This window comes from Ornithorhynchus anatinus, chromosome 13 (assembly GCF_004115215.2).
Source record: "Ornithorhynchus anatinus isolate Pmale09 chromosome 13, mOrnAna1.pri.v4, whole genome shotgun sequence".
Lineage (NCBI taxonomy): Eukaryota > Metazoa > Chordata > Mammalia > Monotremata > Ornithorhynchidae > Ornithorhynchus > Ornithorhynchus anatinus.
Genome location: NC_041740.1, coordinates 20,556,781 through 20,584,292, shown reverse-complemented (window position 1 = coordinate 20,584,292; position 27,512 = coordinate 20,556,781). Strand labels below are relative to the sequence as shown.

The 27,512-nt window shown below is 46.0% G+C and overlaps 1 protein-coding gene across 4 annotated transcripts; it reads right to left on the bottom strand.

Moving 5' to 3' along the window:
* Positions 1-137: 137 nt before the first annotated feature.
* On the bottom strand, positions 138-27,244 carry SLC25A40 (solute carrier family 25 member 40). Of its 4 annotated transcripts, none has more exons than XM_029077250.2 (11): positions 27,164-27,244; positions 20,948-21,082; positions 18,446-18,505; positions 16,403-16,509; positions 15,076-15,143; positions 14,365-14,489; positions 11,159-11,332; positions 9,106-9,215; positions 5,037-5,109; positions 3,890-3,970; positions 138-1,583 (listed from the first exon to the last, which is right to left on the bottom strand). In XM_029077250.2, the coding sequence occupies exons 2-11, from the start codon at positions 21,042-21,044 to the stop codon at positions 1,468-1,470; spliced, it is 1,011 nt and encodes a 336-aa protein (XP_028933083.1). In that variant the 5' UTR covers positions 21,045-21,082; positions 27,164-27,244; the 3' UTR covers positions 138-1,467. The 4 variants fall into 4 exon arrangements, with proteins under 4 accessions (XP_028933083.1, XP_028933085.1, XP_028933086.1 ...); XM_029077252.2 differs by having other exon boundaries at positions 20,948-21,068; positions 27,164-27,238; XM_029077253.2 differs by having other exon boundaries at positions 20,948-21,071; positions 27,164-27,218.
* Positions 27,245-27,512: the final 268 nt, after the last annotated feature.

Here is a 27,512-nt window from a genome sequence, read left to right as displayed (position 1 = left end):
CTAAATACCACTGATTGACAGTAAAATAGAACAATTATATATTAAAAATGGCATAACAACATCTTCGAGATTAGGCCGACTAGTCAATTCTCCACAGTGAAGATAAGCCAAAGCGCGCGAAAAGATTACATGCGGAGTTCTAAAATATAAAAAACAATTTATTTGCGTATTCAAACTAAAGATTTTTCAGGAAAAGATTCAACACGAGCCTCTTCAACAACTACATTCTGAAAAATCGGGTTTCACATTTCATCTTTAGATCACAGTAAAGTGCAGCGTCGTGTAACCACCGTAAAGTGTTAATTATTCTGAGAAAATGAAGTCATTTTCTTGAGGTCAGTGCTACCCGTTGGCCCCTTCCGTCTAGCCCCCGGCTCTATCTTCCCTCCGTCGCACACTTGCATCTCACCCCGGCGACCCTTCCCTTCGGAAACTGGTTTTTAGTTCATTTCCAAATCACGCGCGCGCCTGGGTAATAAGTCAACCCCAGAGGCATTCAGATCCAGCGCTTGTTTCTTTTAGCACAAATCAAGGTTAATGGGAGCTTGTCGCAAGTAAGCACGTTACCCCCTCTCCTTTATCTCAATGAGACACGCTCAAAACGGAATGAAAACGAACGCAGTTAAACGTGAGCCGTACTCATCGAGAATGGCAGCTCCCACACCGCTACTTGCAAAATATACTAATTTGTTCCCAATAAGAAGGAAAACCGATCCTCTTTCCAAACGTGAGGGTAAACTGACCAGCTGGCTTCTATTAGCCGAAATCCTGACTATAAAAAAGCTATAAGGCACCAAAAAAATCAAATTTGAAAACAAAAAAATCTAAGGAACAGTGAGTTCAGACCTGAAAAGGAAAATCATCTGGAAAATAGCGATTCAACTGCCGCCTTTCAGAGCCTGCTTCATTAAAATATAGAAGTCCTGCCCATTATTTTTCCTTACAAGGGCCTTCGCTTTCAAGACAAAATCCTTCTTGAGGACCAGAGCGGGTATCCAGAGTTAGTCACTGATTTTCATGATTAATATTTCCCCCAAGATTCAACCTTTCCTTCTGAACACTGAACTCTCGCCGGGAGTTCCACAATAGCGTCTCGGGGAGACGAAAATTTTCACTTAGAGAACGGAAACAAAATTCAGGCCGGGAAAGGACTGAACCAGATTGCCATCCATCTAGCTTGTCAAAAATAGAAACTTTCTTTACTAATGTGACTACATGAGGTGTCAATAATTGTTGCAGAAACCCTTCGGGCACTGCTGAGGTTGAGCTAAAACAGAAAACTGGCTTTTTGGAGTTCACATCTGGAGGGAGAGTAAAAAGCGGTAGTCTATTGGATCGTGGCAAATTTTGGGAAAAAAAAAAATATTTCAAATACTTTTAACGTGGGCGTCACGTTCCACTCTGGCACTGAAAATCCGCCATCTCGGAAGCTGGTGAACTTTGTTCTTCAGAGTCCAAGGAGGTGAGTTAATGATGTTGCTGTTTCCTTAAGTTCTGTTTGTAGAAAAAAGTCTTTCCGGATTCGTATGTGCTGATCATTATGGCGCAAGCGGGAGCAACTTTAATTAAACGGGGAATGAACCCTGAAAAGAGAGGAAGAAAGTTCATTCAATCATTCAATAGTATTTACTGAGCACTTACTACGTGCAGAGCACTGTACTAAGCGCTTGGAAAGTTAAACGACTCGCACGGCCTTCTGCGCGTCATCTGGGGCCAAGTGCTCGGTACGGTGCTCTGCGCACGGTACGGGCTCGATTTACGTCGGCGCCGTCCCGAACGATGGCTGAGCTATCTAGACCCTTCCTAACCAGAAAATTGTGGTCACCTCCATTTCTGGTGTCTTTCCACAATACTAACGGTGCTTGTTAAGTGTTTATCATGTGCCAGGCACTGTACTAAGCACTGGGGTAGATACAAGAGAATCAGGATGTCGGTCGGTCAACCGTATTTATTGAGTGCTTACCGTGTGCAGAGCATTACACTAGGCGCTTGGGAGAGTACGCTAGGACAATAAACAGACACATTCTCTGTCCACAATGAGCTTACAGTCTAGAGGGTGAGACAGACATTAATATAAATAAATTACAGAAGTTTGCATGAGTGCTGTGGGGCTGGGGGAGGGCGTGAATAAAGGGAGCGAGTCGGGGTGATGCAGAAGGGAGAGGGAGAAGAGGAAAGGAGGGCTTAGTCACGGAAGGCCTCTTGGAGGCGATGGGCCTGCGGTCAGGCTCTGAAGGAGGGAAGAGTCATTGCCTGTCAGATCTGAGGAGGGAGGGCGTACCGGGCCAGAGGCGGGACGTGGACGAGAGGATGGACCCAGTCCCCGTCTCACACGGGGCTCACGGTCTCCTCGCAGGCCGGCCACCCTCAGCAGGACGAGTAATCGACAGGGACGTGTCCCAGGTTGGGCCCGTCAGGAGGCAAGCGCTTCTCTGAGACCTGCCACCCAACACCTTTCCGGGGAAACCTAGCCAGGCTCTTTGGGAGCGGGGCGGGGAAAAGCCATCGGACCGGCAACCCGTCGGCTGGGAATACACGCGGGGGCTACTCTTTGTGACCCCTAACCCTAAACCAGTCATCCGTCCTTCACTTTTTTTTGATGGAAGTTAAGCGCTGGGTTTGAATCCCAGCTCCGCCACTCGTCTGCTGTGTGACCGTGGGACGGTCACTTCACTTATCTGAGCCTCAGTTATCTCATCTGAAAATGGGGATGGAGACTGTGAGCCTCCTGAGGGGCGGGGAGTGTGTCCAACCCGATTAGCTTCATTCTACCCCAGTGCTTAGGGCAGTGCTGGACACATAGGAAGCACTTAACGAGTACCGTCATCAGCATTATTATTAGGTGACAAACCTTGTTCTAAGCGCTGGGGAAGGTAGACACGGGGCTCACGGTCTAGGAAGGAGGGAGAATAGATATTCCCAATTTACGGTTGAGGACGAGGACGCAGACTCATCCCTGTCGGCTACTCGTCCTGCTGAGGAGAGGCCAGCCCGCGAGGGCCCGTGGCTCACCGAGCTGGTGAGGCGGCCCGGCGCGGGGGCCGAAGGCCCGGGGCTGCAGGACAATCCCAAGGTGAGGACACAGCCCCGCTGAGCCTCTCCGTGCCCTGTGAAGGAGTCCGAGGAGGCGGCCAGAGTCGGGGGCCCGGTAGCCACGACGCCGGGGGGGGACGGCAGCTGGCCCGGGCCTGGGGCCCCGGTCCACTCTCCCGGGGACCGGCCCGTGGAGCCGGGATCCGCTGTAATCCGCTGGCCCCGAGGTGCGTGAAGGAACGGGTAGCGGCGTTTGAGGCTACACTGGACTAAATGTCTGCTACGGGGAACACAAATTAATCAGTGGTATTTATTGAGCGCTTACTGTGTGCAGAGCAGTGTACTAAACGCTAAGGAGAGTACAACTGAAGGCCCGTCTCCTCCAAGAGGCCTTCCCTAAGCCCCCATTTCCTCTTCTCCAACTCTTTTCTGCGTCATCCTGACTTACTCGCTTTATTCGCTCCCTCCCCGCAGCCCCACAGCACTTACGTACATATCCCTAATTTGTTTCTATTCATGCCTGTCTCCCCCTCTAGACTGTGAGCTCGTTGTGGGCAGGGAACGTGTCCTTTTGTTGTTATACTGTACGCTCCCAAGTGCTTAGTACAGTGCCTGGCAGACGGTAAGCGCTCAATAAACATGATTGAATGAATGAATGAATCTCTGACGGTTGGAACTAAGACTAATTCATCTTTTCCACTTATCCCCCAGGGCCTAATTCGTCACTGAACAATGTAGGCACACAGTCAATCATTCCATGAAGAACAATGAATAATTTTGATATTTAACCGATTTTAGGCTGACACACTTAATCAGTGGTACTCTGGTTGCAACAGAAAGTGAATAAAACACTTACCTGCAAATAACCCCGTAAACCCACTTTCTTTAACGATGCTCTTCATTATTTCCCACGTGGAATATGGCAACTTCCGGGAAACTGGTAAGAGTGAAACAGAAATTGGAACGCGTCGCTAAGAAAAACCTGTCTCTAATGGGGCAACTACACTTTTCCTTGAATATTAAGGGGTGAGGTTTTTGGTTCATCAAAATGCAACCCAAACAGTGATTTCAAAGAGCCACTTCAGATCTACTTTGGAATACAGGATTCAGGATTTTTGCTCCGACAACAACCTGCAGTAGAGGGCTGCTGTTCAATTTTTACCCGGAACGGGAGAACTGTGAATGGTCAGCCGGGCAACTCTACTGCAAAAACAGAACTTGCAGTAGAGTTTATTATGCCGCCGAGGCCAAATTCCTTGCCATCCGGGGTTTCCGGATCTGCTCCAGCCCCAGATTACCCGCTAGGTAACTTCAAAAGTCATCTCAACGTGTGGAAGTCATGCCCCGGGAGGCCACAGATGGCAAGAAGCGGCATGGCCTGGTGGAGAGAGGACGGGCCTGGAAGTCAGAGGATCTGGGTTCAAGTGCCGGCTTTGCCAACCGCTTGCTGGGGGACTTTGGGGAGGTCACAACTTCTCTGAGCCTCGGTTCCCTCATCTGAAAAATGGGGATACGATGTCTGTTCCCCCGACTACTTAGACTGTTGAACCCCATGTGGGACGGGGCGTGTACCCGATCTAATTAACTGGCATTTACCCCAGCGCTTAGAATGGTGGTTGACATATCGTAAGTGCTTAATGAATATCATTATCAATAGTAATAACAATAATAATAATGTGAATCCATCTCTAAGACTATAAAGGAAACAAATGATTCGGGGACTCCTTCCAAATGACTCTTAACCAGTCACAGTTCTCCTTCCAAGTCTGGTCCTGGTCCCTGGGACTTATAAATTGCTTCACTGCGCTTGCTTATTCTAGACCCAGAAGAGGAGATGAAGGAAGAAGGAAAAAGCCCTAAAAACGCAGCAAAAAGTTAGGCTCCTTACTGGAAACATCTCTCAAAGACAAGAAACGTTTATGGAAAGAATGGAGGCGAATAAAGAGAAGCCTTCGGGGAAAATCCAAATGGACAATAGAAATTGAGTTTCAAAAAGCGTTTACCATCATGTTCCCAGAGCAGTGTCTGCCTTTTGGTTTTGACCACATCAAACGGTAAGGTTGCAACAGAAGCAATCTAGAAGAAAATCAAATCAGACGGTTTATCTAACTGGAAATGCCAGGCAGACTTAAAATACCAGCAATGTTTTCTGGAATCCCTACTGCTAATTTATTGTCTAAAACGAACTATACAGTCATTCCCAACTGTATCTGGCAGGTCCGGGGGAAAGTCTGGTAGCTAGAAGATCAACGAACCCCTTCGACGTAGTAAACATCCACACGCTTACTTCTGAAATCTGAGGAGCATTGCTATTTTGCAAAAATGGAGAAGCAACATGACCCATGAAGGGCCTGGGAGTCAGAAGGAACTGGGTTCTAATCCTGCTCCTCCACTTGTCTGCTGTGTGACCTTGGGCAAGTCACTTAACTTCTCTAGGCTTCCTCATCTATAAAATGGGATTTCAATACCTGTACATCCTCCTAATTTAGACTGTGAGCCCTGGGTGGGATGGGGACTGTGTCCCACCTGATTAACTTGTATCTACCCCAGGTCTTAGAACAGTGCTTGACACATAGTAAGCACTTAAACACCATAATAATAATTCATCGATAGCATTTATTTAGCACTTACTGTGTGCAGAGCACTTGTACTAAGCGCCTGGGAGAGCACAATACAACAGAGTTGGTAGACACGATCCCTGCTCGCAATCTGTTGGGTGGCCTTGGGCAAGTCACTTCACTTCTCTGGGCCTCAGTTACCTCATCTGTAAAATGGGGATTAAGAATGTGAGCCCCACGTGGGACGGGGACTGCGTCCGACCTGATTAACTTGTATCTCCCCCAGCATTTAGAACAGTGCCTGGCACATAGTAAGTGCTTTACAAATACCATTAAAAAACAATGAGTTTACAGTCTAATAATTATTACTATTAAGTTGAATGTTTGTAGCTGTGAAAAAATACTATTTTTTCAACCACTTTTTTTGGAGAGCAACCCCAAGTCACACTTAGAAATTATTGTAGATGTGGATTTGTATATTCACTTGACTCACTGAAGCAGCTTGGCGTAGTGGATGGATCACGGGCCCAGGAGCCAGAAAGACTGGGTTCTAATCCCGGCTCCGCCTTTTGTCTCCTAGGTGACCCTGGGCAAGTCACTTCACTTCTCTGTGCCTCAGTTACCTCATCTGTAAAATGGGGATTAAAACTAAGAGCCACGTGTGGGACTGCATCCAACCTGATTACCTTGTACCTGCCCTAGCAATTAGAAAAGTGTTAGGCACAAAGTAAGCACTTAAGAAATACCACCATTACTATTAGGATTATTTTCCATTCCCTTGTATTATCAGTTACAGCTACAGGATTCTTCCTCCTCCTTCCACTCTTGGCAAGAATATGACATTTCTTAGCCCCATGAGATTTTGACTTGTTGAGGGTCGGTTTAATATCTCTTACTTCTACTATGCTCTCTCAGGCACTCCTTTCCATGCTCTGCACTCGGAAGGTGCTCGGTGAATGATACCAAATATAAGTACATCATTAGAGCGTTCATTTAAAGTACACCCACTACCTGTGGGTGGATAATTACATCAAAGCCGATGAGAGGACCATTCTTAAATGTCCTTTACATAGATCGCTTAAAACTTAAGTACATATCCATAATTTATTTATATTAATGTCTGTCTCCCCCTCTAATAATAATAATGATGATGGTATTTGTTATGCGTTTACTGGGTGTCAAGCACAGTTCTCAGCTCTGGGGTAGTTACATGCTAATCAGGTTGGACATAGTCCCTGTCCCACAATAAAGCTCCCATTTTACAGGTGAGGGAACTGAGGCCCAGAGAAGTGAAGTGAGTTGCCCAAGGTCACACACCTGGCAAATGGCGGAGCCAGAATTAGAACCCAGGTCCTTCTGACTCCCAGGCCCGTGCTCTATCCGCTAAGCCATGCTGTTAGACTGTAGGCTCACTGTGGGCAGGGAATGTGCCTCCCAACTCTGTTATACTGTACTTCCCAAGCTCTCATTGTAGTGCTCGGCACCCAGGAGGTGCTCAATAAATACCACTGACTGACACAGGCAGATTCCATGAAATTCTCTGATGACGATGATATCCCTAATTTATTTTAATGTCTGTTTCCCCCTCTAGACCGTGAGCTCCTTTGTGGGCAGAGAAGGTGTCCACCAACTCTGTAACATTATATCACTGATGAAATTCTTTACGATCTGTCATTAACCGCCCTTTTGAAGGCCGGGCCAGAGTTATGGATACATTTAATGTAAATGTGGGAAGAGCTAGGGAAAATTTTGTGGGCCCAAAGAGTCTCTAAATCCACCTTAAAATCCCACTTTAAAGTTGGGGAAAAATAAAAGCTAAGACTAGCCACCCCAGTTTATCTTCCCTTGAAAGTGCTAGATGAGTTACCCAACCAGCTACCTATATATAAGTCCACATCCGAAACATATTTACAACCGACACCCTGGATTTTAAGACCGTTAAATAATACGTAGTGTTGAATTCCATGGGCTAGATCGGTTTAAATGGATGCAGCTTACCTCCAAGGACTATTTACCTCCACAGGATTACGTGACTAGGGTGCAATTTCATAAAATGAACCTACCCATTTAAATAACGAACTTTAAAAAAACTACTGTCGGATACTCTATGACAAAGACAGTTATCTGGAAACTTGTATGAGGGAAAATATGGAGTTTGCAGAGTGCAGTGCTTTGCACACAATGAATGCTCAATAGACCCCACTGATTGGCATGTCACCAAAACCCGAGGTGACTATGCAGAAAGTGTTGAAATTGTAAGACCTTTATTTTATGCTAGTGATATTGGATTTTGATGCTATCTCATCTTCCGAAGATGATGCACTCCGCTCTACTATCGATCTGATGACGATTTAAAGTAGCTCTTATGGGTCTTGAGAAACCTTTCTCTGGAATAGCAAGGAGCAACATTTAGAATTTTTGAATGCAGGGACGGCAGTGATCCAACATGAATCTGCTTTAGAAACCATCGACAGACTTCACCTTTCAACAGATGCTGAATGCTGCCATGTTGAAATATGGGAAAATCTGAAGTGTTTCAGAACAATTTAGAGAAATTGTTTTAGAACATTTTAGAGAAACAACGCAGTCTACGTGAAAAGAACATGGGGGTGGGAGTCAGAGGACCTGGGTTCTAATCCCAGCTCTGCCACGTGTCTGCTGTGAGACCCCGGGCAGGTCACTTCACTTGTCTGTGTCTCAGTTCCCTCATCTGCAAAATGGGGATTCAGCACCCGGTCTCCCTCCTTACTTAGACTGTGAGCCCCGTGTGGGATTCACTCATTCATTCATTCAATAGTATTTATTGAGCGCTTACTATATGCACAGCACTGTACTAAGCGCTTGGAGTGTACAACACGGCAACAGATAGAGACAATCCCTGCCCAATAATGGGCTCACAGTCTAAACGGGGAATGTGATTAGCTTGTATCTATCCCAGCGCTTAGTACAGTGTTTGGCACATAATAAGGACTTTACAAATACTATTATTGTATTACTAGTAACAACTCTTAAATGGACTTTATTATTGTTATCAATAATAACAATGGTATTTGTTAAGTACTCACTCTGTGCCAGGCACTGTACTAAGTGCTGGGGTGGATACAAGATAATCGGCTTGGACAAAGACCCTGTCCCATAGGGCTCGCAGTCTCAATCCCCATTTTCCAGATGAGGTAACTGAGGGAGAGAGAGGTGAACTGACTTGCCCAAGGTCACACAGCAGACAGAGGACGGAGGCAGCATCAGAACCCATGACCGTCTGACTCCCAGGCCCGTGCTCTACTCGCCACGCCATGCCACTTCACTAAAATTGTTCTAAAATTACTATTTTTCAAATAACGAGTTCTGATTAATTTCAGAACACGAGTAACTTGGCGTAGCTGCGTTTCGATCCTGGAACGCTCCCATTTTACCTGGTCTAACTACCGCTTGGCAAGCTGGGAACTGACAAATGATCCAGAAACATCCCAACCGTTGCCAGTCTGAAACAGCCGTGACAAAGCCGTCAACTTACGGAGCCCGATGCCGCTCCTGAAGTAAAATTGATGCCGAAAGTGGGTTCCTGGCAGCCAGATTTCTTGCAGAGCCACTTCTTAAAGATTTCGAAGTTATACCAGTAGAGTGCTGTGAGAGGACAGGACAGTCTCTGAATCTAAAATGCAGAATTAAGTAGCCGGAGCGGCAGCCACACATGGAAAGCAATAAAATCAATCTCACCGGCCCAGCGTGCACAGCACTGTACTAAGTGCTTGGGAGAGTATAATAGAACGACGCTATCAACATTATGCTATCGATGCCTGTCTACTTGTTTTCTTGTCTGTCTTCCTGCTTCTAGACTGTGAGCCCGTGGTTGGTAGGGATCGTCTCTCTCCGTTGCCGAATTGTACTTTCCAAGCGCTTAGTACAGTAAGCGCTCAGTAAAGTCGACTGAATGAATGAACAATAAAGAGGCACATACATACAGACCTGTTCTCCCTCTGACTTAGATTGTGAGGCCCGTGTGGGACCGGAACTGTGCCTGACCTGACGACCCAGGGCTTTAGAACAGTGCTCGTTGACACCTAGTAACCGCTTAACAATTACCACCCCCCAAAAAAAGTGAAGAAAGGGAAAAAGACTGAAATCAGCAAGTTCTTGTTGTCTCAAAGCCACCCCGATCAGCTCTAATTTTCTTCTTCTTCTTACTTAGGCTGCTATCATCACTAAGGGCATGGCTCCGGGAGCCAGGACTCCTGGCTTCTCGTTCTGGCTCTCCACACGGATGGCCTGCAAGGGCTCGGCCAATGACGGTGAAGCTTTCTGAAGGCAGGATCACTTGGGGGGTGGGGGGGTCTGCCAGGTGAGCGGAGGAAACCTGAAAACAAGCTAGCGAACAGGATGATGATGTTGATATCTGTGAAGCGCTTACTATGTGTCAGGCAGCGTTCTAAGCGCTGGGGTAGATCCAAGCCGATCTGGCCGGGCACAGTCCCTCTCCCACATGGGGTTCGTGATCTGGCAAAGACCCACAGCAGCTCCCAAACTCCCCGCCCGCTGGGTCGAGGTGCCCCGGCCCAGGGTCGGCCCTAGAGCCCTGAGCGGGTCCTACTCTCCCAAGTGCTTAGAACAGGTGCGGCACAAGTGAGCGCTCAATAAATACCAGCGAGTGACTACATGAGGAATTCACTTTGCAATGCCCTGGGCTTTTGCCCGCCTCCTCGGTCACTGTATGCACCGCATCATTCTGGGAACATGAGTGACCCATTTCCACAGCTCTTTTATCCGGGACCTGATGCTTCGGTGTCACCTGTGATTTTTGCGATCGGGTCTGCTGAGCTCGCTGACCTGAGATCTGGGGCAAATCCAGGATACGCCATTAAGATGACACCCCCAAGTTATTGCCTAACAATCGATCAATCATGGTATTTACTGAGCGCTTAACTGTGTGCAGAACACTGTAATAATAATAACAAAGATGGTATTTGTTAAGCGCTTACTATGTGTCCTGTACTGTTCTAAGCCCTGGGGTAGATACAAGGTGATCAGGTTGGACACAGTCCCTAACCCATACGGGGCTCACAGTCTTCATCCCCATTTTACAGCTGAGGTCACTGAGGTGCAGAGAAATTAAGTGATTTACCCAAGATCACACGGCAGACAAGTGGTGTAGCCAGGATTAGAACCCAGGGCCTTCTGACTCCCAGGCCCGGGCTCTATCCATTAACCATTCATTCATTCGGTAGTATTTACTGAGAGCTTACTGTGTGCGAAGCACTTTACTAAGCTCTAGGGAGAGTACAATGTAATAACAGACAAATTCCTGCCCACAACGAGCTCACAGTTCATTAGGCCATGCTGCTTCCCAAGCGCTGTACTAAGCGCCTCGGAGACTACGATACAATTTAACAGAGTCGGTAGACACGTTCCCCGTCCAGAGTGAGCTTACAGTCTGGAGGGAATCTCCTGGATAGTTTCTCGCTGAACAAACCCGGCGATTTGGGAGGAGAGGGGGAGAGAGAGAGAGTCAAACACCAAACGGAGACGATTCTACCGGGTTGGGAACGGCCACGAAGAGGGAGAAGACCTACCTGAGAAGGGGACGTCTCTGAGGACCGTCGGACCCCAGCCTCTCCACAGGGAAGTCCAGCCACCGGTGGATAATGTCTTGCTCATAAATAGAAGCAGGTCCCTGTAAGACAACTTCTTAGACTGCATCTTGGTTCTAATTAACTCTAATGGACTTATTACTGTTACTGAACCAACTGAAAAATAAGAAAATGTGAATATGCACAGATATTAATAAGATGGATTCTACACGTGTAGTCTTACATGAGAAATTTCTTTATTTGGACACCTCCAAACCCTGTTTCGGAAGCAAGTGAACGACTGCTTCCATCACCCTCACCTGCTCCCTTTAATCATCTCCCCTCCCCGCACCACATATGCCCCTATCTGCAATTTATTTATTTCTATTAATGTCTGTCTCCCCCTCTAGGCTGTAAGCTCACTGTGGGTGGGGAATGTGTCTTTGTTCTACTGTACTCTCCCAAGCGCTTAGTACAGTGCTCTGCACCTAGGAAGCACTCGATAAATACGACTGATTCACTGACTGATCGTGGGACACTTAAAATTCCTTTCCGACTTAGGACACACGCTCTTCTTTCCCTTGTCACTCATTCTCCCGCTGAGAGTCTATATCCCTCATCAGGGGCATGGCACCCACCCATTCAATCAGTTCATTAATCAACGGTATTTATTGAGCACTTACTGTGTGCAGAGCTCTTGGGGGAGTACAATAGAGCTGGTAGACATGATCCCTGCCCACAAGGGCCTTATAGTCTAGAGGGGGAGACAGACATTAAAATAAATTACAGAGAGGGGACAAAGTGGAGTATGAGGTGATGGATGTAAGTACTATAAGTCTATCAAAGTGCTTAAGGAGTATATAGCCAAGTGCTCAGGTTCATTCATTCATCCATTCATTCAACTGTACTTACTGAACTGTACTAAGCGCTTGGGAGAGCACGATACAACGACAAACAGACACAGTCCCAGCCCATGGCGAGCTCACATTCTACGGGGGGCCCAGAAGGGAGGCTGGGAAGGGGAGATGATGGCGTGGTCAGGGCGGAGATGCCATTTTAGGACGGTTTATGAAACAGGAGAGAGTGAAGAAGAATAATAATAATGTTGGTATTTGTTAAGCGCTTACTATGTGCAGAGCAGTGTTCTAAGCGCTGGGGTAGATATAGGGTAATCAGGTTGTCCCACGTGAGGCTCACAGTTAATCCCCATTTTACAGATGAGGTAACTGAGGCACAGAGAAGTTGTGACTTGCCTAAGGTCACACAGCTGAGAAGTGGCAGAGCCGGGAGTCGAACTCATGACCTCTGACTCCGAAGGCCAGGCTCTTTCCACTGAGCCAAGGGGAAGGGAGTCTCAGGTTTGAAGAAGGACATCGCCTCCAAACTCATACTCCATCCCTTTGAAAATACTAGACTCCTTTCCCTGGGACACAGACCTACGCAAGGCTCCCATCTAAAAACCATTCTCCTACCCTAGAGAAACCTCTGCTTTTCAGAGACTCTCTCAATTCCTAGAGTCGACTCCCACTTCCCATTCCAGGTAAACCTGGGCTCTATTCCTGGCTCCGCTGCTTGTCGACTGAATGACGTAGGATGAGTCACTTCACTTCTCTGGGCCTCGGCTCCCTAATCTGTCAAATGGGGATTCAATACCTGTTCGCCCTATGACAAACTGGGAGTCTTCTGAGGGACCTGATTACCTTCTGGCTACCCCAGTGCTTAGTACAGTGCTTGACACATAGTAAGTGCTTAATGAATACCACAATTATTATTAATAGGTGATAATTCCCACCCCAGGATATCAAGGGGGTCTTAGCCTACGGCACTCATAAGAAAAGACATCTCCTCCCAGTCCCTTAGTGGAAAGAGCCCGGGCCTGCGAGTCAGAGGACCTGGGTTCTTACCCCAGCTTTGCTAAGTACTTGCTCTATGACCCTGGCCAAGTCACTTCACTTCTCTGTGCCTCTGCTCTCCGGTTGTACCTCCTACTTAGACTGTGAGGCCCATGCAGGATAGGGACTGTGTCCAACCTGATTAACGTGTATCTAATGCAGCGCTTAGAACAGTGTTTGACGCATGGTAAGCACTTGTCAAATATCATTTAAAAAAAAAAAAGTCCAGACAGACAGGTGAGCTAATTCCTGGGTACTCATCCCTCTTCTACCACACCTCCCTCCACGCTACCTTCCCTTTTGGAAAAATCCTGTCCTTTCTAGTTGCCGCTTGATCTGTAAAGGCAGTTTGCTTTGCTCTTTGCCAGCCTGGGAGTCAGAAGGAACTGGATTCTAATCCCGGCTCCACATAGTAAGTGCTTAACAAATACTGCAATTATTATCATTATTTGCTCTCCTGGCCTCAGCCCAACTGGACCCCATCATCCCTGACCCTAACCTAGCTCAATTTGGGGACAATAAGTTGACACTTTATATTAAAAGGAATTCCAAAGGGCTGGCTGATCCAGAACCCTCCAGCTGAACTCCATGACTGCACAAGACAGATGAACGCCTAAGCTATTTTCAAGCTCTTCAGGGATGGGATACTTCAATTTACTTGGAACTCTATTCCACGTGTTAGACTTACCGTCCAAAAAATTCTTTCAATTTCCTCGGTTATTTTCCTCTAAAAAAGGCATATTTAGCCACGATTCATGGGGAATATGGCAATCTCCATATCTTTATTTCCTTACTGCCTTCGCTGATGATAAAAAAATTTATGCCTACCAGTTTCCCCCATTAGACTGTAAGCTCTATGAGGGAAGGTCTTGCTTCTGCTATATTCTTCCAAGCAATTAACTCTACACTCAGTTGCTGCTCCATATAATGAACTAAGATGCGTATCTCGGTCTGCCCCAAGATAAGTCCAGGAAGGAATTTTTGGCTCAATCTAAAACGATACCGATCCTCCAGGTCAGTTTGGGACCAAGCAGGATCTTTTCCAGCCTGGAGACCACTCATGGCTCTCCACTTACATCCGCACAAAGCAGATAAAAGCCTAAGCTACTTTCAAACTCTTCAGGAATACACACACACACATATATATATGCAAGTCCCGATTAACAGAGTCATATCTAACGTCAGCGACTTCTAATCTGCCATCACGAAATGCCAGCGAATACAATACCAGCACGCCGTAAGTTTGCAAAAGCAAACCGTGCTAAAAATGAAATAGAAACTGAGATGAAAAAGAAATAGAGCAAATGTAGAACTCACATCGAGACAGGACTCCAGCAATAATGGGTATGTGAGCATCATCTTCTCCTAGTTTAGATCTCATAAAAACTGAGAGTTCATCATAACATGAAAAATAAATAACTGTGGCAGGAACTGCCATCACCCTAAAATAGAAAAGGAATAAAAACAGACATTACCCAATGGTCTAGAACACGTCTCCTACCCAGTTTAAACTTTCATCATGCCCTGGCTGCGGGGTTACAATCGAAAAAATGGTCTTCGGCAGGGTAGAAATTAAATTAAGAAATTGAAGAAATTAAAATCACCTCGTCTGCCCCTTACTTTTCCAATATGCTCTGAAAATTCACATAGCATTTAGTAAATAGTTGCTGAGATTCTTTCAAGTGAACAACATCTAAATTACAATGGAAAAAACAGGTTTTGGCCTGGCAGAAGAAAATCAAATCTCCTGGTCTGTCCCTTACTTTTCCAAAACCCTGAAAATTCACATAGTGTTTAGTAAAGAGTTGATGAGTTTCTTTAGCGTGAACGTTAACTAAAGGAGAATGGATAAATCATAAACTTCTCCTGATTTAATCCCTTGTCAATCTTTCAGTGAAAGGAAGGAGAGTTGACATATATGAATAGAAGTCACAGAATCTTCATGGTTACAATAACATTTATAAGTCCCAATTTCTTTCACTGCTAAAACACCACCATTGGTTGGCTACAGTTTACATTTCAACTTACAGTGTTGGAGGAAGGCCACTCCACAGGGACTTAATACCCTCATTTCGAATAATTTTCAAAAAAGCATCCTAAAAATGAATTAGAAAAGACTGTTTAGAGGGGCAGGTCTGAACTTGATGCCACGATAATCTATTTTGTCTTTTATTATTCACTTTTTGTCCCACATTAAAATACACCTACTTATTTAGTCTTCTGATTCATGAAGTGTGTGTGTGTGTGTGTGTGTGTGTGTGTGCATGTACAGACTGTCCTTTGCATGTGAAGAATTTGCCACTGAGGATGTAATGTACCTATGTGTATATGTGTGGGTGAAAAGGCCTATGTGAACCACAGTAATACAGTCAATACCCGACCCTTGTTGTGTGGTTGTGCGTGTTGTTTGCTGCGTTTGCCGTCTTCTCTCATTTTCTCAACATCAACCCCAATAACAATAAAACTAACAATGTTCGGTAAGTGCTTCCTATGTGCTAAGAACTTTGCTAAGCGCTGGGGTAGAAACAAGTGCTTGATAAATACCGCTGACTGGATGATCTCACTAGAACTCTCGAAAATTCCCCTCTAAATCCAGTCCTCCACCTAACTTTCCCATTATAGTTGGCAAGACCACCATTCTCCTTTCTGAAGCCCACCACCCTGACATTATTCAACTCCTCCCTTTCTTGCAATTTTTCACATTCAGTCGGTCACTACGTCCTGTCCATTTTTCGACCTCCACATTTCCTGGATCTGCCCCTTACTTTTTTTTATGGTATCTGTTAAGCGCTTATTACATGCCAGGCACTGTACTAAGCGCCGGGGTACAGATAAGCTAATCAGGTTGGACACAGATAAGAATAATCATAAATTTCAGAATTTAATAACAGCTTACAATGCCACACGGGGCTCACGGTCTTAATCCCCATTTTACCTATGAGGTAACTGAGGGACAGCGAAGTAAAGGGACTTGCCCAGTCACACAGCGGACAAGTGGCGGAGCGGGGATTAGAACCCACAACCTCTGACTCCCAAGCCCATGCTCCTTCCACTAAGCCATGCTGTATTTCAAATACCATCAATCATCATCATCATGGAGAAAGTGACCCGTGTCACTCCTGTCCGTGGCTACTGACCTCTCCCTTTTAAGCCACTAAAAATATCACTTGTCTACATCCAACAAGGCTTGTTTTTCAGGGAGTCATTAGAGTGATTTTCCTCAGAACAGAGCCCTGAGGGAAAGTATACGGCGTCTTGCACTAGGAAATCCATCGCAGGTAGGATAAAGACAAAAACAAGATAGAGAATTTACTGTGGTCCATTAGGGAGAATTGTGGGTCACGAATATCCTCACCCATGTTCCTCTGAAATGGCCGGGCTTTTTATACCACGCTCTGCCGCTTCCCTCTTCACAGATGTACATATGATCCATGAGGCCATTACAGTACACAAAACATTTTCCTAGTGACAAAAACAACCACAAGGTTATTTCAGACGGTGTTCTTTGTGCAAATGGGAAAAACGTGCTGACTGGAGAGGAAAGCTATGGAAGAACTTGGGAAACATGACAAAGCTGATTCCTAAAAATGCTAAGCTTGATTCTCTCTAAGGGGGGATGAGGATGACCGTGAGTCTTGGGGGGCGGGGAGGAGAGGGCTATTTCTGCTACTCTGGACCTGTGGCAAATCACCTCTGGTGATCAGCCACCCGAGCTGAGCCCATTCTCAGCCTAGACGTTAAATGCCACTTAGGGAGTGAGAACCAAGAAATTCAGAATCCCTAAGGACAGTGCAGAAAGGTGAGAAATCCTCTTCCTCACCCCTCTAAAACTTCACAAAAGACAATCCGGGCAGAATTTCAAATGAGGGGTGGGGTAAAAGGAAGCAGTGACTCTTGACAATCTGGAAGGTTCCCTTGATAGTCTGTTAATTCTAATTAAGGCTAATTAATGTTAATGCTAATTCTGTTGTATTGTGCTCTCCCAAACTCTTAGTACCATCCTGTGCACATAGTAAGCGCTCAATAAATACGACTGATAGTCAAAAAGGATTTTCTACTTGGATTTGTACCCTTTATTCACCCCACTTTCAGCCCCACAGCGATTACATACATATCTGTAATTTATTTTGCTGTCTGTCTTCACCGCTGGACCCTAAGCTCCCCGGTGGGCAGGGGACATGTCTACCAGCTCTGGTATATTGAATTCTCCCAAGCACTTAGTTCAGTGCTCTACACACAGTAAGCGCTCAATTAATACGACTGATTGATGGAAAATGCTTAAGCTCCTTTCTTTAAGGAAAACTGTGGAACTAGTCTTGGATTATTAGCTTTTCAAATTATATTTTAGAAGATCTTTCAAAGGAGATAATGTCTAAACCATTGTATACCTCACCACTAAATAAGGTCTGTGAGGGCAGAAATTGTCCAAGAGCATGGGCCTGGGAGTCAGAAAGACCTGGGTTCTAATCCCCGCTCTGCCACCTGTCTGCTGTGTGACCCTGGGCAAGTCCCTGCCCAGTAAGGGGGGTGCTGGGGGTTCCCAGTGAGGTCCATGGTGACCCAGGTAGCATCAGGGCTCAGGCTCGTGGACCCCAAGGTGTGTGGAGAGTCGGGACCGCAGTCCGACCAGCTCCACCTAGGAGGAAGCCAGGCTCTTGGGGGGCCGGCACCAGCATCTGGGGCAGAGAAGTCTGGGCTCAGCTGATCCTCTCCTTTGGGGCAGGGGCGGTGTCCTGGACGTCGATGGAACTGTGGGAGGGGAGCCGGGAGGCCCCGAAGTTGGCAGGCCTGGCTACCGTCACCAGCTCGCCTCCCCTACGATGGAAACAAGCTGTTGGTCCAAGAATGCGAGGCCTGTGGGAGACATCCAGTCACGCACTGCATGACGCTCCTTCCTCTGCTAGCGACATTTTTGGAGAAGCAGTGTGGCCTAGTGGATAGAGCCCGGGCCTGGAGTCAGAAAGATCTGGGTTCTAATCCCGGCTCTGCCACGTGTCTGCTCTGTGACCTTGGGCAAGTCACTTCACTTCTCTGGGCCTCAGTTACCTCAATTGGAAAATGGGGATTAAGAGTGTGCGCCCCATGTGGGACAGGGACTGTGTCCAACCTGATTACCTTGTACCTGCCCTAGCTCTTGGAACAGTGTTAAGCACATAGTAAGCGCTTAGCAAGTACTATAATTACTATCAATATAATTATTATCTCATGATCCCACAGCACGCTGAGGCTCCTAAGCCTGGAAAGTCTTCCTCCTGAAAACGATCCCAGCTTTGCCTTTCATTCTTCGAAAAGGAAAATCCACCAGGAGCCATCTGACATACAAGGATGCAAACCAAAGCAGAGAGGGGAAAAACTTCAAGTGTACAATTTTCAGGATAACTTTAAAACTGTAGAGTACCTTTGGGGAATGGATATTTTTGGGCTTGAAGTCGGATTTTAACAACATCCAGGGGTGTCACTAAAATATAAAAATAAAATGGTAATTAGACAGGAATATTACTTTGAAATCCCTAAAGCTCTTCCCAAGGGGCATAGAAAGCTATGCATACATTATTTTTCCCGATAAAATCCATACCACAGAAAACAGGATTATTCGTCTGCCCGTTTTATAGATGTTGTGCCTGATCTCTTACACTACTTTACCTCTTAATCAGAGATAATCATGGAATAAACTTATAATGTCATTAATTCTCTGACAAACTCAAAATGGTTTTCTACAACAATCTTTCTAAAAATATTATATCAGTTGCAAGTAATAATATACTGGCAAGTGTAAGAAAAGCTAAAAGTCCTCCAGTAACACATGAAAGAAGAAATCAGTTCTAAGGTAGATTTTTATTTAGAAGTCAATACCCTAATTAAATATAGATGAACAGTTCTTCCTCATCTGCACATTTCACCTGGAAACTGAGCTAAAATCTACGCATAAATGGCAAAATAGCTTTGTCATCATCAATGGTACTTACTGAGTGCTTAATGTGGGCAGAGCACTGTACTAAGCGAGACTGAAAAAATGTTTCCTAGTGCTAAGGATTTTATCTAAGTTGGTGAGCCCCAATAATACTGTTTTTACCCTGTTTGTCCCATCCCAGGGAGACATATGGGACAAGAAATGACTACCCTGTTTTTATAGTTAGAGAAGGAAATCTGACAAGTCCAAAACTACACAATAGCCATATCTGCACGGGGCTAGCTTCTTTTAGGATTGTTTTTTTTTGTGTGAGGGGGTGGGGCAGTCAGGGATCGATCAATGGCATTCTCTGAGAGCTTACTGTGGACTAAGTGCTTGGGAAAGTGAAATACAACAAAGTTGGCCAACACATTCACTGCATAAGACCAATATAATGTTTTGCTCCCATAGAATTGATTGAAACAGCAGAAGCTATATGATTCCATCACAGCAAAAAGAACTGTCTCCTACTACCACCCCCCAAAAAGGGTGGGCTACAAATTTCCCTTCCCTTAAACCATATAGTTTTCCTTTTTTAGGGTCTTCTGACTGCTATGCTGAAAAACTGATTTAAATCGCAAATCCCTTCAAACCTTTGGTTGCTAAGAGTAAAGCTAGTCCATTTTTCAGATTCAGTGGTTCTTTGTGAAGAACAGTTAATTAAAAGCTCAGGCACTAGATTCAACCACTCTATCCTAAGTGCTCACACAATCCCAGCACTAAAAGGGACCTCACGGGATCACGGGACAGGGATTGTCTTTCTTTATTGTTGTATTGTACTTTCCAAGCTCTTAGTACAATGCTCTGCACAGAGTAAGCACTCAATAAATACCTAATCTTCCCCACTAACATGTTTGTTATTTGTTCCCAGCGTCGCGCTGCTGATTCTTACAGGCCCTAGTCAATGATGACCCTTGGTCTCTTTTAACTGTACTTGTGCCAAGCCGGTCTTTCTCGAGCCTTGTTTTTCATCCATAAGGGCACTACTTCAGACTTGTTTTTCAACCTGCTTTAGTAGGAGGGGGGATTCCAATTCGTCTTCAATCACTGCAAATTCTACTATCTTCTGAAGACGCATTCCCTGCCCGATTCAATCTTATCTGAAACTCTGGTGCGCAATCTCCTTACTGCTTCATCCGGGCCGCTGAAAGAGCTACTAAAGAGGAGGGATCCTTTTAAGACGCATACCAGACTCCAAGCCATTAACGATTATCTTTTGTGGGGCATGGAATTAATAGCCTTTCAGAGGTTTAGACAAATTTTGTCCACAACTTCTCCCTTGCTTCCTAGTCACGAGAGATTAGTTTACACTTGATTCTGTCCCAAATATTTATGCTCACAGCCGCTAATGTAGCATTCCCCTCTAGACTATAAACTCATTATGGGCAGGGAATGCGACTGCTGATACTGATTATACTCTCCCAAGCGTTTAGTACAATGTTCCGCACATAGTAAGTGCTCAATAAATACCACTGACTGATTTCCCATTTACCCCTTGCTCTTTGGTGATTACTGAGTTTAGCTACTTGACATCTTACTGCCCTTCTCCTGTTTTTGATAAATTAGTGTAATTTATCCCACTATGCAGAGAAGCATCTTTTTGAACAGACAGCATTTTTAAAAATTACTTTTGCCTCTCGGGCTTCTCTTCCTCTCAGTGCATCCTCTAGGCAGCTTGAACCTTTGCAAATTTGCTTTTGGTTCCCCATCCTCAGGATCTGAGTACAGTCTGGTTCTCTGATTGGTGTAGTAAGCCTCATTAGAGTCACTAAGAACAGTCCATTTTGAATTCTGCCATTAAATCCCCCTTTCCCCCAAAACCGAAAAGCTTTCCCTTATGCCAATGGGAAAACCAGAAATATAATTATGGCTTCTTGGCATCATTTTGTGCTCTTTCTAGAAGATTACCCTCAAGGAATGGCATGTCATGACTTTTGTTTTGCTTTTTACCCATTAATGATGTAAGAAGAGCTCCGGTACAAGAAGCGATCATCTTCTGAACGACTGTAACTTTTTTATGCACTAGGGAGGTCTGTTCAGTATCCATAATTCCCAATTCATTGAAAACAACCTGCTAAAAAAGAACTGAATGAAAAAAAGCTATTAAAAACAATCACTGAAACACAGAATATTTAATTGGTAAATGGCAGTTTGCAATAACAAAACTCCCTGAATATTACAGAGCTTCTGAGCAAACCTAATACAGCTCATAACCAGCATGTCCTAGTGAGTACAGCATGGGTATGGGGATCCGAAGGACCTGGGTTCTCATCCCAGTTCCACCTCTTGTCTGCTGGGACCTTGGGCAAGTCACTTCTTTGGGACTCAGTTCCCTCATCTGTAAAACTGGGATGTAAATGGAGAATCTGTACAATGTAAAAAAGACTGTGAGCCCTCTGTGGGCCACGGACTGTGTTCAACCCGATTATCTTGTATCTAACCCAGTGCTTAGAACTGTGCTTGACACATAGGAAGCGCTTAACAAAGACTGCAATTATTAGAATAGAAACAAATGACTTGTCTACCAGAGGGAAATCTATTTCATGTGACTTGGTGCTGGGCCTTGTGTTTGGTTCTTTGAAATTCAAAAACTTTCAAGTTCTCCCTTTCCTAAAACAACTGGATCGGCACAGTTTTGAAACTGGAAAAAAAAATACGTACTAGCAATAAAAATTTGCTACGTGTGACAACGGTAAGATGGTAAAACATGAGATCCCACTACTCTCTTGTCAACTAAAAGCACATTCTCTGTTCCTTGTCTGCATTTAAAAAAGGTTCTGTATACACTCGTTTCCTCCATACCGTGATATGCTTCTGGGCTAGAATGCAATTAGGGAATCATGGACTGTCCAGCCAATCACACAAGTCTACTCGTGTAGGACAAGTTCATATTATCGCACGTAGCGCTGGAACGAGTTTCTGAAATTAGAGTTCAACACTGCATCAAAAAAGAATCGATGATTTCAATGCAAATGAAAGTGGTTTTGATGACTGACTATAAGCCTTGGCGGACAGAATAAAAATATTTTAGCTTTCTGATGCCATCTTTCTATTTATAGAGTTGGGACCATTGTATTTGAAGAATACAATTATATATTTTAAGTCATTTATTCATATTAACATCTGTCTCCCCCTCTAGACTCCTTAGGGGCAGGAAATGTGTCTGCTAACTGGACTGTACTCTCCCAAGAGCTCTAGTGCTCTTCACATTGTAAGCGTTCCATTAATTCCACTGATTGAGGCACTACTGATGTTGAAATTCATCTATGAGTACGTGTGACTAAAAAGGCCAATGCAGGATTCACAGTATTGGTCGCCTACACTTAGAAAAACAAACTGGTTCTTCAAAGCATTTCAAAATGAATCTCAATCTAAATCACCACTTTTTTAACCTCAATTTCTTTAACATCGCATCACAGGAGCCAACGATACCTAAAGGAAGGAAACTTTTCAAAAGTTAAAAGAACGTAAACTTACAAGGCAAGCCCCCCGGCAGCTCTTAGGTTCAATCACAAGTGTCTCGGAGAGAATCCGACGGGACTAATATTTCGACAAGTCAAATGACAAAACTTCAGCTCGATCATTAAACGAATCGCTTTTAATCATTTAGCTGCAGAGTCATTCTTGGTACAATATAATAACTGTCCTCCTGGAAAGACTAGTAATAACTGTGGTTGTTAAGCATTTACTACATGCCAAGCCCTGTACTAAACACTGGGGGAGATACAAGTTAATCAGGCGAAAGTCAGTGTGTAATACAAGGAAGTTTCGTAACAGGGTGTTAATGTGTATACCGTAGGTAACCTCTCCCTTACCTAGAGAGGGACATGGCTTTATACCAATTTACAGTTCCCAGATTTTCTTTTCACTGGCCATTAAATAAGGACAGTTGGGCTGGGCAAGGGAGGAGTGGGGAGGGGAGGCGGGAGTGGCGACCTAAGCAAACGATCCTTGTCCCTTTCTCTCATGGCTCAGGGGCCTCCTCTGCAGACATGACACCCTCGACAAGTACTAAAGACGGACTGGTTACTGACCTGCTGCTGCAGACATTAATATAATAGAGCGGGCAGACATCACTCCTGCCTACTAGGAAGGAGGTTAAGGCTTAGAAGGTAAAACATTCAGGAATGGGTGGGGCGAACTGAGCTCTTCCCTGACCAAGGAAGGTCTGCAGGCGCTATAAGGGAGTGATCCCCTATATGGCCAGCCCCTCCCTTCCATCTGCAAGCTTCAGATAAGAAACCAACCACCCTAATGGGAGTAGGTTCCTTTTTACCTATTTTTTTATACGGTATTTGTGAAGCGCTTACTCTTTGCCGCTCTATTAAGCGCTGGGGTGGATCCAAGCAAATCAGGTTGGACACAGTCCCTGTCCCCCATGGGCCTCACCGTCTTAATCCCCATTTTCTAGATGAGGGAACTGAGACCTAGAGAACTGAAGTGACTTAACCAACGTCACACAACAGACAAGTGGCAGGGCCGGGATTAGATGCCAGGTCTTTCTGACTCCCAGGGCCGTGCTCTATCTGCTGTGCCTCGTTGCTTCTCAAATTGAACGGAAAACCAGGCTGACGTAAAGCAACCTTCGCTACATATCACTGATCGATTGTACTCTCCCAAGTGCTTTAAATACAGCACTCTGCTCACAGTAAGTGTTCAATACAGCGGTAGTGAACAATCAATCGATCAATGGTATTTAGTGTGTGCTAACTGTGCAGGGCACGGAGCTAAGCGTTTGGGAAAGTACAATCAATCGATCGATGGTATTTATTGAGTGCTTACTGCGTGCGTGCAGAGTGCAGTAATAATAATAATGGTATTTGTTAAGCACTCATTAGGGGCCGAGCACTGTTCTAAGCGCTGGGGGAGATACAAGGTAAGCAGGTTGTCCCACGTGGGGCTCACAGTCTTCATCCCCATTTTACAGATGAGGTAACTGAGGCACAGAGAAGTTAAGTGGCTTGCCCAAGATCTCCCCACCGGAGACGGAATTAGAACCCATGGCCAGCATCCACTAAACCATGCTGCTTCTCACAGTCTTAATCCCCATTTTACAGATGAGTTAACTGAGGCCCAGAGAAGAGAAGTGACTTGTCCAAGGACACACAGCGGATGAGTGGCAGAGCCGGGATTAGAACCCCGGTCCTTCTGACTCCCAGGCTTGTGCTCTATCCACTAAACCGAGCTGCTTCTAAGTACTAAGAGCCTGAGCTTGATCGACTGATTGTAATGTCTTAAGCACTCCGTACAGCCCTCTGCACATAGTAAGCGCCCAATAAATACCACTGATTCATTCATTCATTCAATAGCATTTATTGAGCGCTATGTGCAGAGCACTGTGCTAAGCACTTGGAAGGGACAAATCGGTAACAGATAGAGACAGTCCCGCCCTTTGACGGGCTCACAGTCTAATCAGGGGAGACGGACAGACAAGAACAATAGCAATAAAACTGATGGATTATGGAAACAAATACGATAATAGAACAGTGCTCGGCACAAAGTAAGTGTTTAACAAATACCATCATTATTATTATTAAATATAGGTAAAAGTTGGTAGACTTAGTACATAGTACTGGCATATACATAGTACATAGTAAGCACTTAACAAATACCGTAATTATTATTATTATTATTAGACACGGTCACTGCCCTTGAGGTGCTGAGGATTTAATTCCAATCAATTAGAGCTGTGGGAAGCCGCGGAGGGATTAGCCTGTACCTACCCCAACGTTTAGAGAAAAAAAAATATGGTATTTGTTAAGCGCTTACTATGTGGCCAGCGTTGTACTAAGCGCTGGGGCGGATACAAGCTAATCGGTTTGAAAACAGTCCCTGTCCCACACTGGGTTCAGTCTCGATCCCCATTTTCCGGATGAGGAAACTGAGGCCCAGAGAAGTGACTTGCCCGAGGTCACACAGCAGACAAGTGGCGGAGTCGGAATTAGAACCCACAACCCTCGGCCTCCCAGGCTCTACCCACTAGGCCATGCTGCTTCCCTAGAACAGTGCTTGTCACACAGTGAGTGCTTAACAAATACCACAACTGTTAGTATTATCCATGGAGCGCTTACTGTGTGCAAAGCCCTGCGCTGAGCGAAAGCCCGCCTCCTCCAGGAGGCCTTCCCAGACTGAGCCTCCCCCTTTTCCCTGCTCCTCCTCCCTCTGCTCTACCCCCCTCCTCACATTCATTCATTCAGTCGTATATATTGAGCGCTTACCGTGTGCAGAGCACTGTGCTAAGCGCTTGGAAAGAACAATTCGGCAACAGATAGAGACAATCTCTGCCCAACACGGGCTCTCAGGCTAGAAGGGGGGAGACAGACAGCAAAACAAGTAGACGGGCATCAACAGCATCAATATCCATAAAGAACTGAATGCTGAACGATACTTGCCTATATAGGTACACATTTATAATTCTATTCATTTATATTAACAAAGTGCATCCATCTATAATTCTATTGATCTATTTTGATGGTTTTGATGCCTGCCTACTTGTTTTGTTTTGCTGTGGGTCTCCCTCCTTCTAGAGAAGCGGCGTGGCCTTGGGGAAAGAGCCCGGGCTTGGGAGCCAGAGGTAACGGGTTCGAATCCCGCTCTGCCACTTGTCAGCTGTGGGACTGTGGGCAAGTTGCTTCGCTTCCCTGGGCCTCAGTTCCCTCATCTGGAAAATGGGGATGAAGCCTGGGAGCCTCCCGTGGGACAACCCCATCACCCTGTATCTCCCCCGGCGCTTAGTACAGTGCTCTGCACATAGTCAGCGCTGAACAAATACCAACATTATTATTATTCTCTGGGCCTCAGTGACCTCACCTGTCAAATGGGGATGAAGACTGTGAGCCTCATGTGGGACCACCCGATGACCCCGGAACTCCCCCAGCGCTTAGTACGGTGCTCTGCACATAGTAAGCACTTAACAAATACCAACATTATGATTATTATTCTCTGGACCTCAGTTCCCTCCTCTGTCAAATGGGGATGAAGACTGTGAGCCTCACGTGAGACAACCTGATTACCTTGCATCTCCCCCAGCGCTTAGACCAGTGCTCTGCACATAGTCAGCGCTTAACAAATACCAACATTATGATTATTATTCTCTGGACCTCAGTTCCCTCCTCTGTCAAATGGGGATGAAGACTGTGAGCCTCACGTGGGGCCCCCTGATCACCCTAAATCTCCCCCAGCGCTCAGAACAGTGCTCGGCACATAGTAAGCGCTTAACAAATACCAACATTATTATTATTATTATTAATCTGTGTGCCTCAGTTCCCCCCTCTGTCAAATGGGGATGAAGACTGTGAGCCTCACATGAGACCACCTGATGACCCTGGATCTCCCCCAGCGCTTAGAACAGGGCTCTGCACATAGTAAGCGCTTAACAAATACTATTATTAATACAGTAAGCGCTCAATAAGGACGCCCGAATGGCGGGATTCTTATTATTAATGGTAACAGTAATGATCAGGGACTGTCTCTGTTACCGATTTGTCCATTCCAAGCGCTTAGTACAGTGCTCGGCACTTAGTAAGCGCTGAACAAATACCACCATTATTATTATTCTCTGGGCCTCAGTGACCTCATCTGTCAAATGGGGATGAAGGCTGGGAGCCTCCCGATGACCCTGGATCTCCCCCAGCGCTTAGAATAATAATGTTGGTATTTGTTAAGCGCTTACTATGTGCAGAGCACTGGGGTAAACACAGGGGAATCAGGTTGTCCCACGTGGGGCTCACAGTCTTAATCCCCATTTTACAGATGAGGGAACTGAGGCCCAGAGAAGTTAAGTGACTTGCCCACAGTCACACAGCCGACAAGTGGCAGAGCTGGGATTCGAACTCATGAGCCCTGACTCCAAAGCCCGTGCTCTTTCCACGGAGCCACGCTGCTTCTCCAACAGTGCTCCGCCCAGAGTCAGCGCTTAACCAATACCAACAGCATTATTATTATTATTATTATTATTATTAAATCTGCGGGCCTCAGTGACCTCACCTGTCAAATGGGGATGAAGGCTGGGAGCCTCCCGTGGGCCCCCCTGATGCCCCCGGATCTCCCCCAGCGCTTAGTACAGGGCTCCGCACAGAGTAAGCGCTTAACAAATACCCACATTATGATTAGTATTAGTAAGGATGGGGGGGGGGGGTGGCGCGGCGGCTGCGAAGGAGGAATCACCTGAGGGAGGCTGCGGGGGTCGTCGATGGAGCCTCAGCCTCAGCCGGCCGCCGCCATTTTTACCTCAGGCGGCAGCAGGACGACGACGACGCCCCGGGGGGGGGGGGGGGGGGGGGGAAGAGGGCGCCCGCCAACGGCCGCCGCTCCTGATTGGCCGAGGGCCGGAGCGTCGAGCGACGTCAGGGCGGCGCGTGACGTCAGGGCGGCGCGTGACGTCAGGGCGGCGGGGACGCCCGGGGGGCGCGTGACGCCGTTCAAATCGCCAACCGCCATTGTGGCCGTCGCTCGACGGCCGAGGGGAGGGTCGGGTCGGGTCGGGTCGGGTCGGGCCGGGCCGGGTCGGGTCGGG

Bases quoted from the DNA above. Each gene is read 5' to 3' on its own strand.
- SLC25A40 (XM_029077250.2), bottom strand. From the start codon at position 21,044: ATGGATACTGAACAGACCTCCCTAGTGCATAAAAAAGTTACAGTCGTT. The intron at 14,490-15,075 runs GTAAGTTGAAAT...TTTCTATTTTAG, and splicing joins AGTGGCCTTCCTCCAACACT to GGTGATGGCAGTTCCTGCCA. The intron at 1,584-3,889 runs GTAAGTGTTTTA...CTCTCTTTTCAG, and splicing joins GTTTACGGGGTTATTTGCAG to GGTTCATTCCCCGTTTAATT.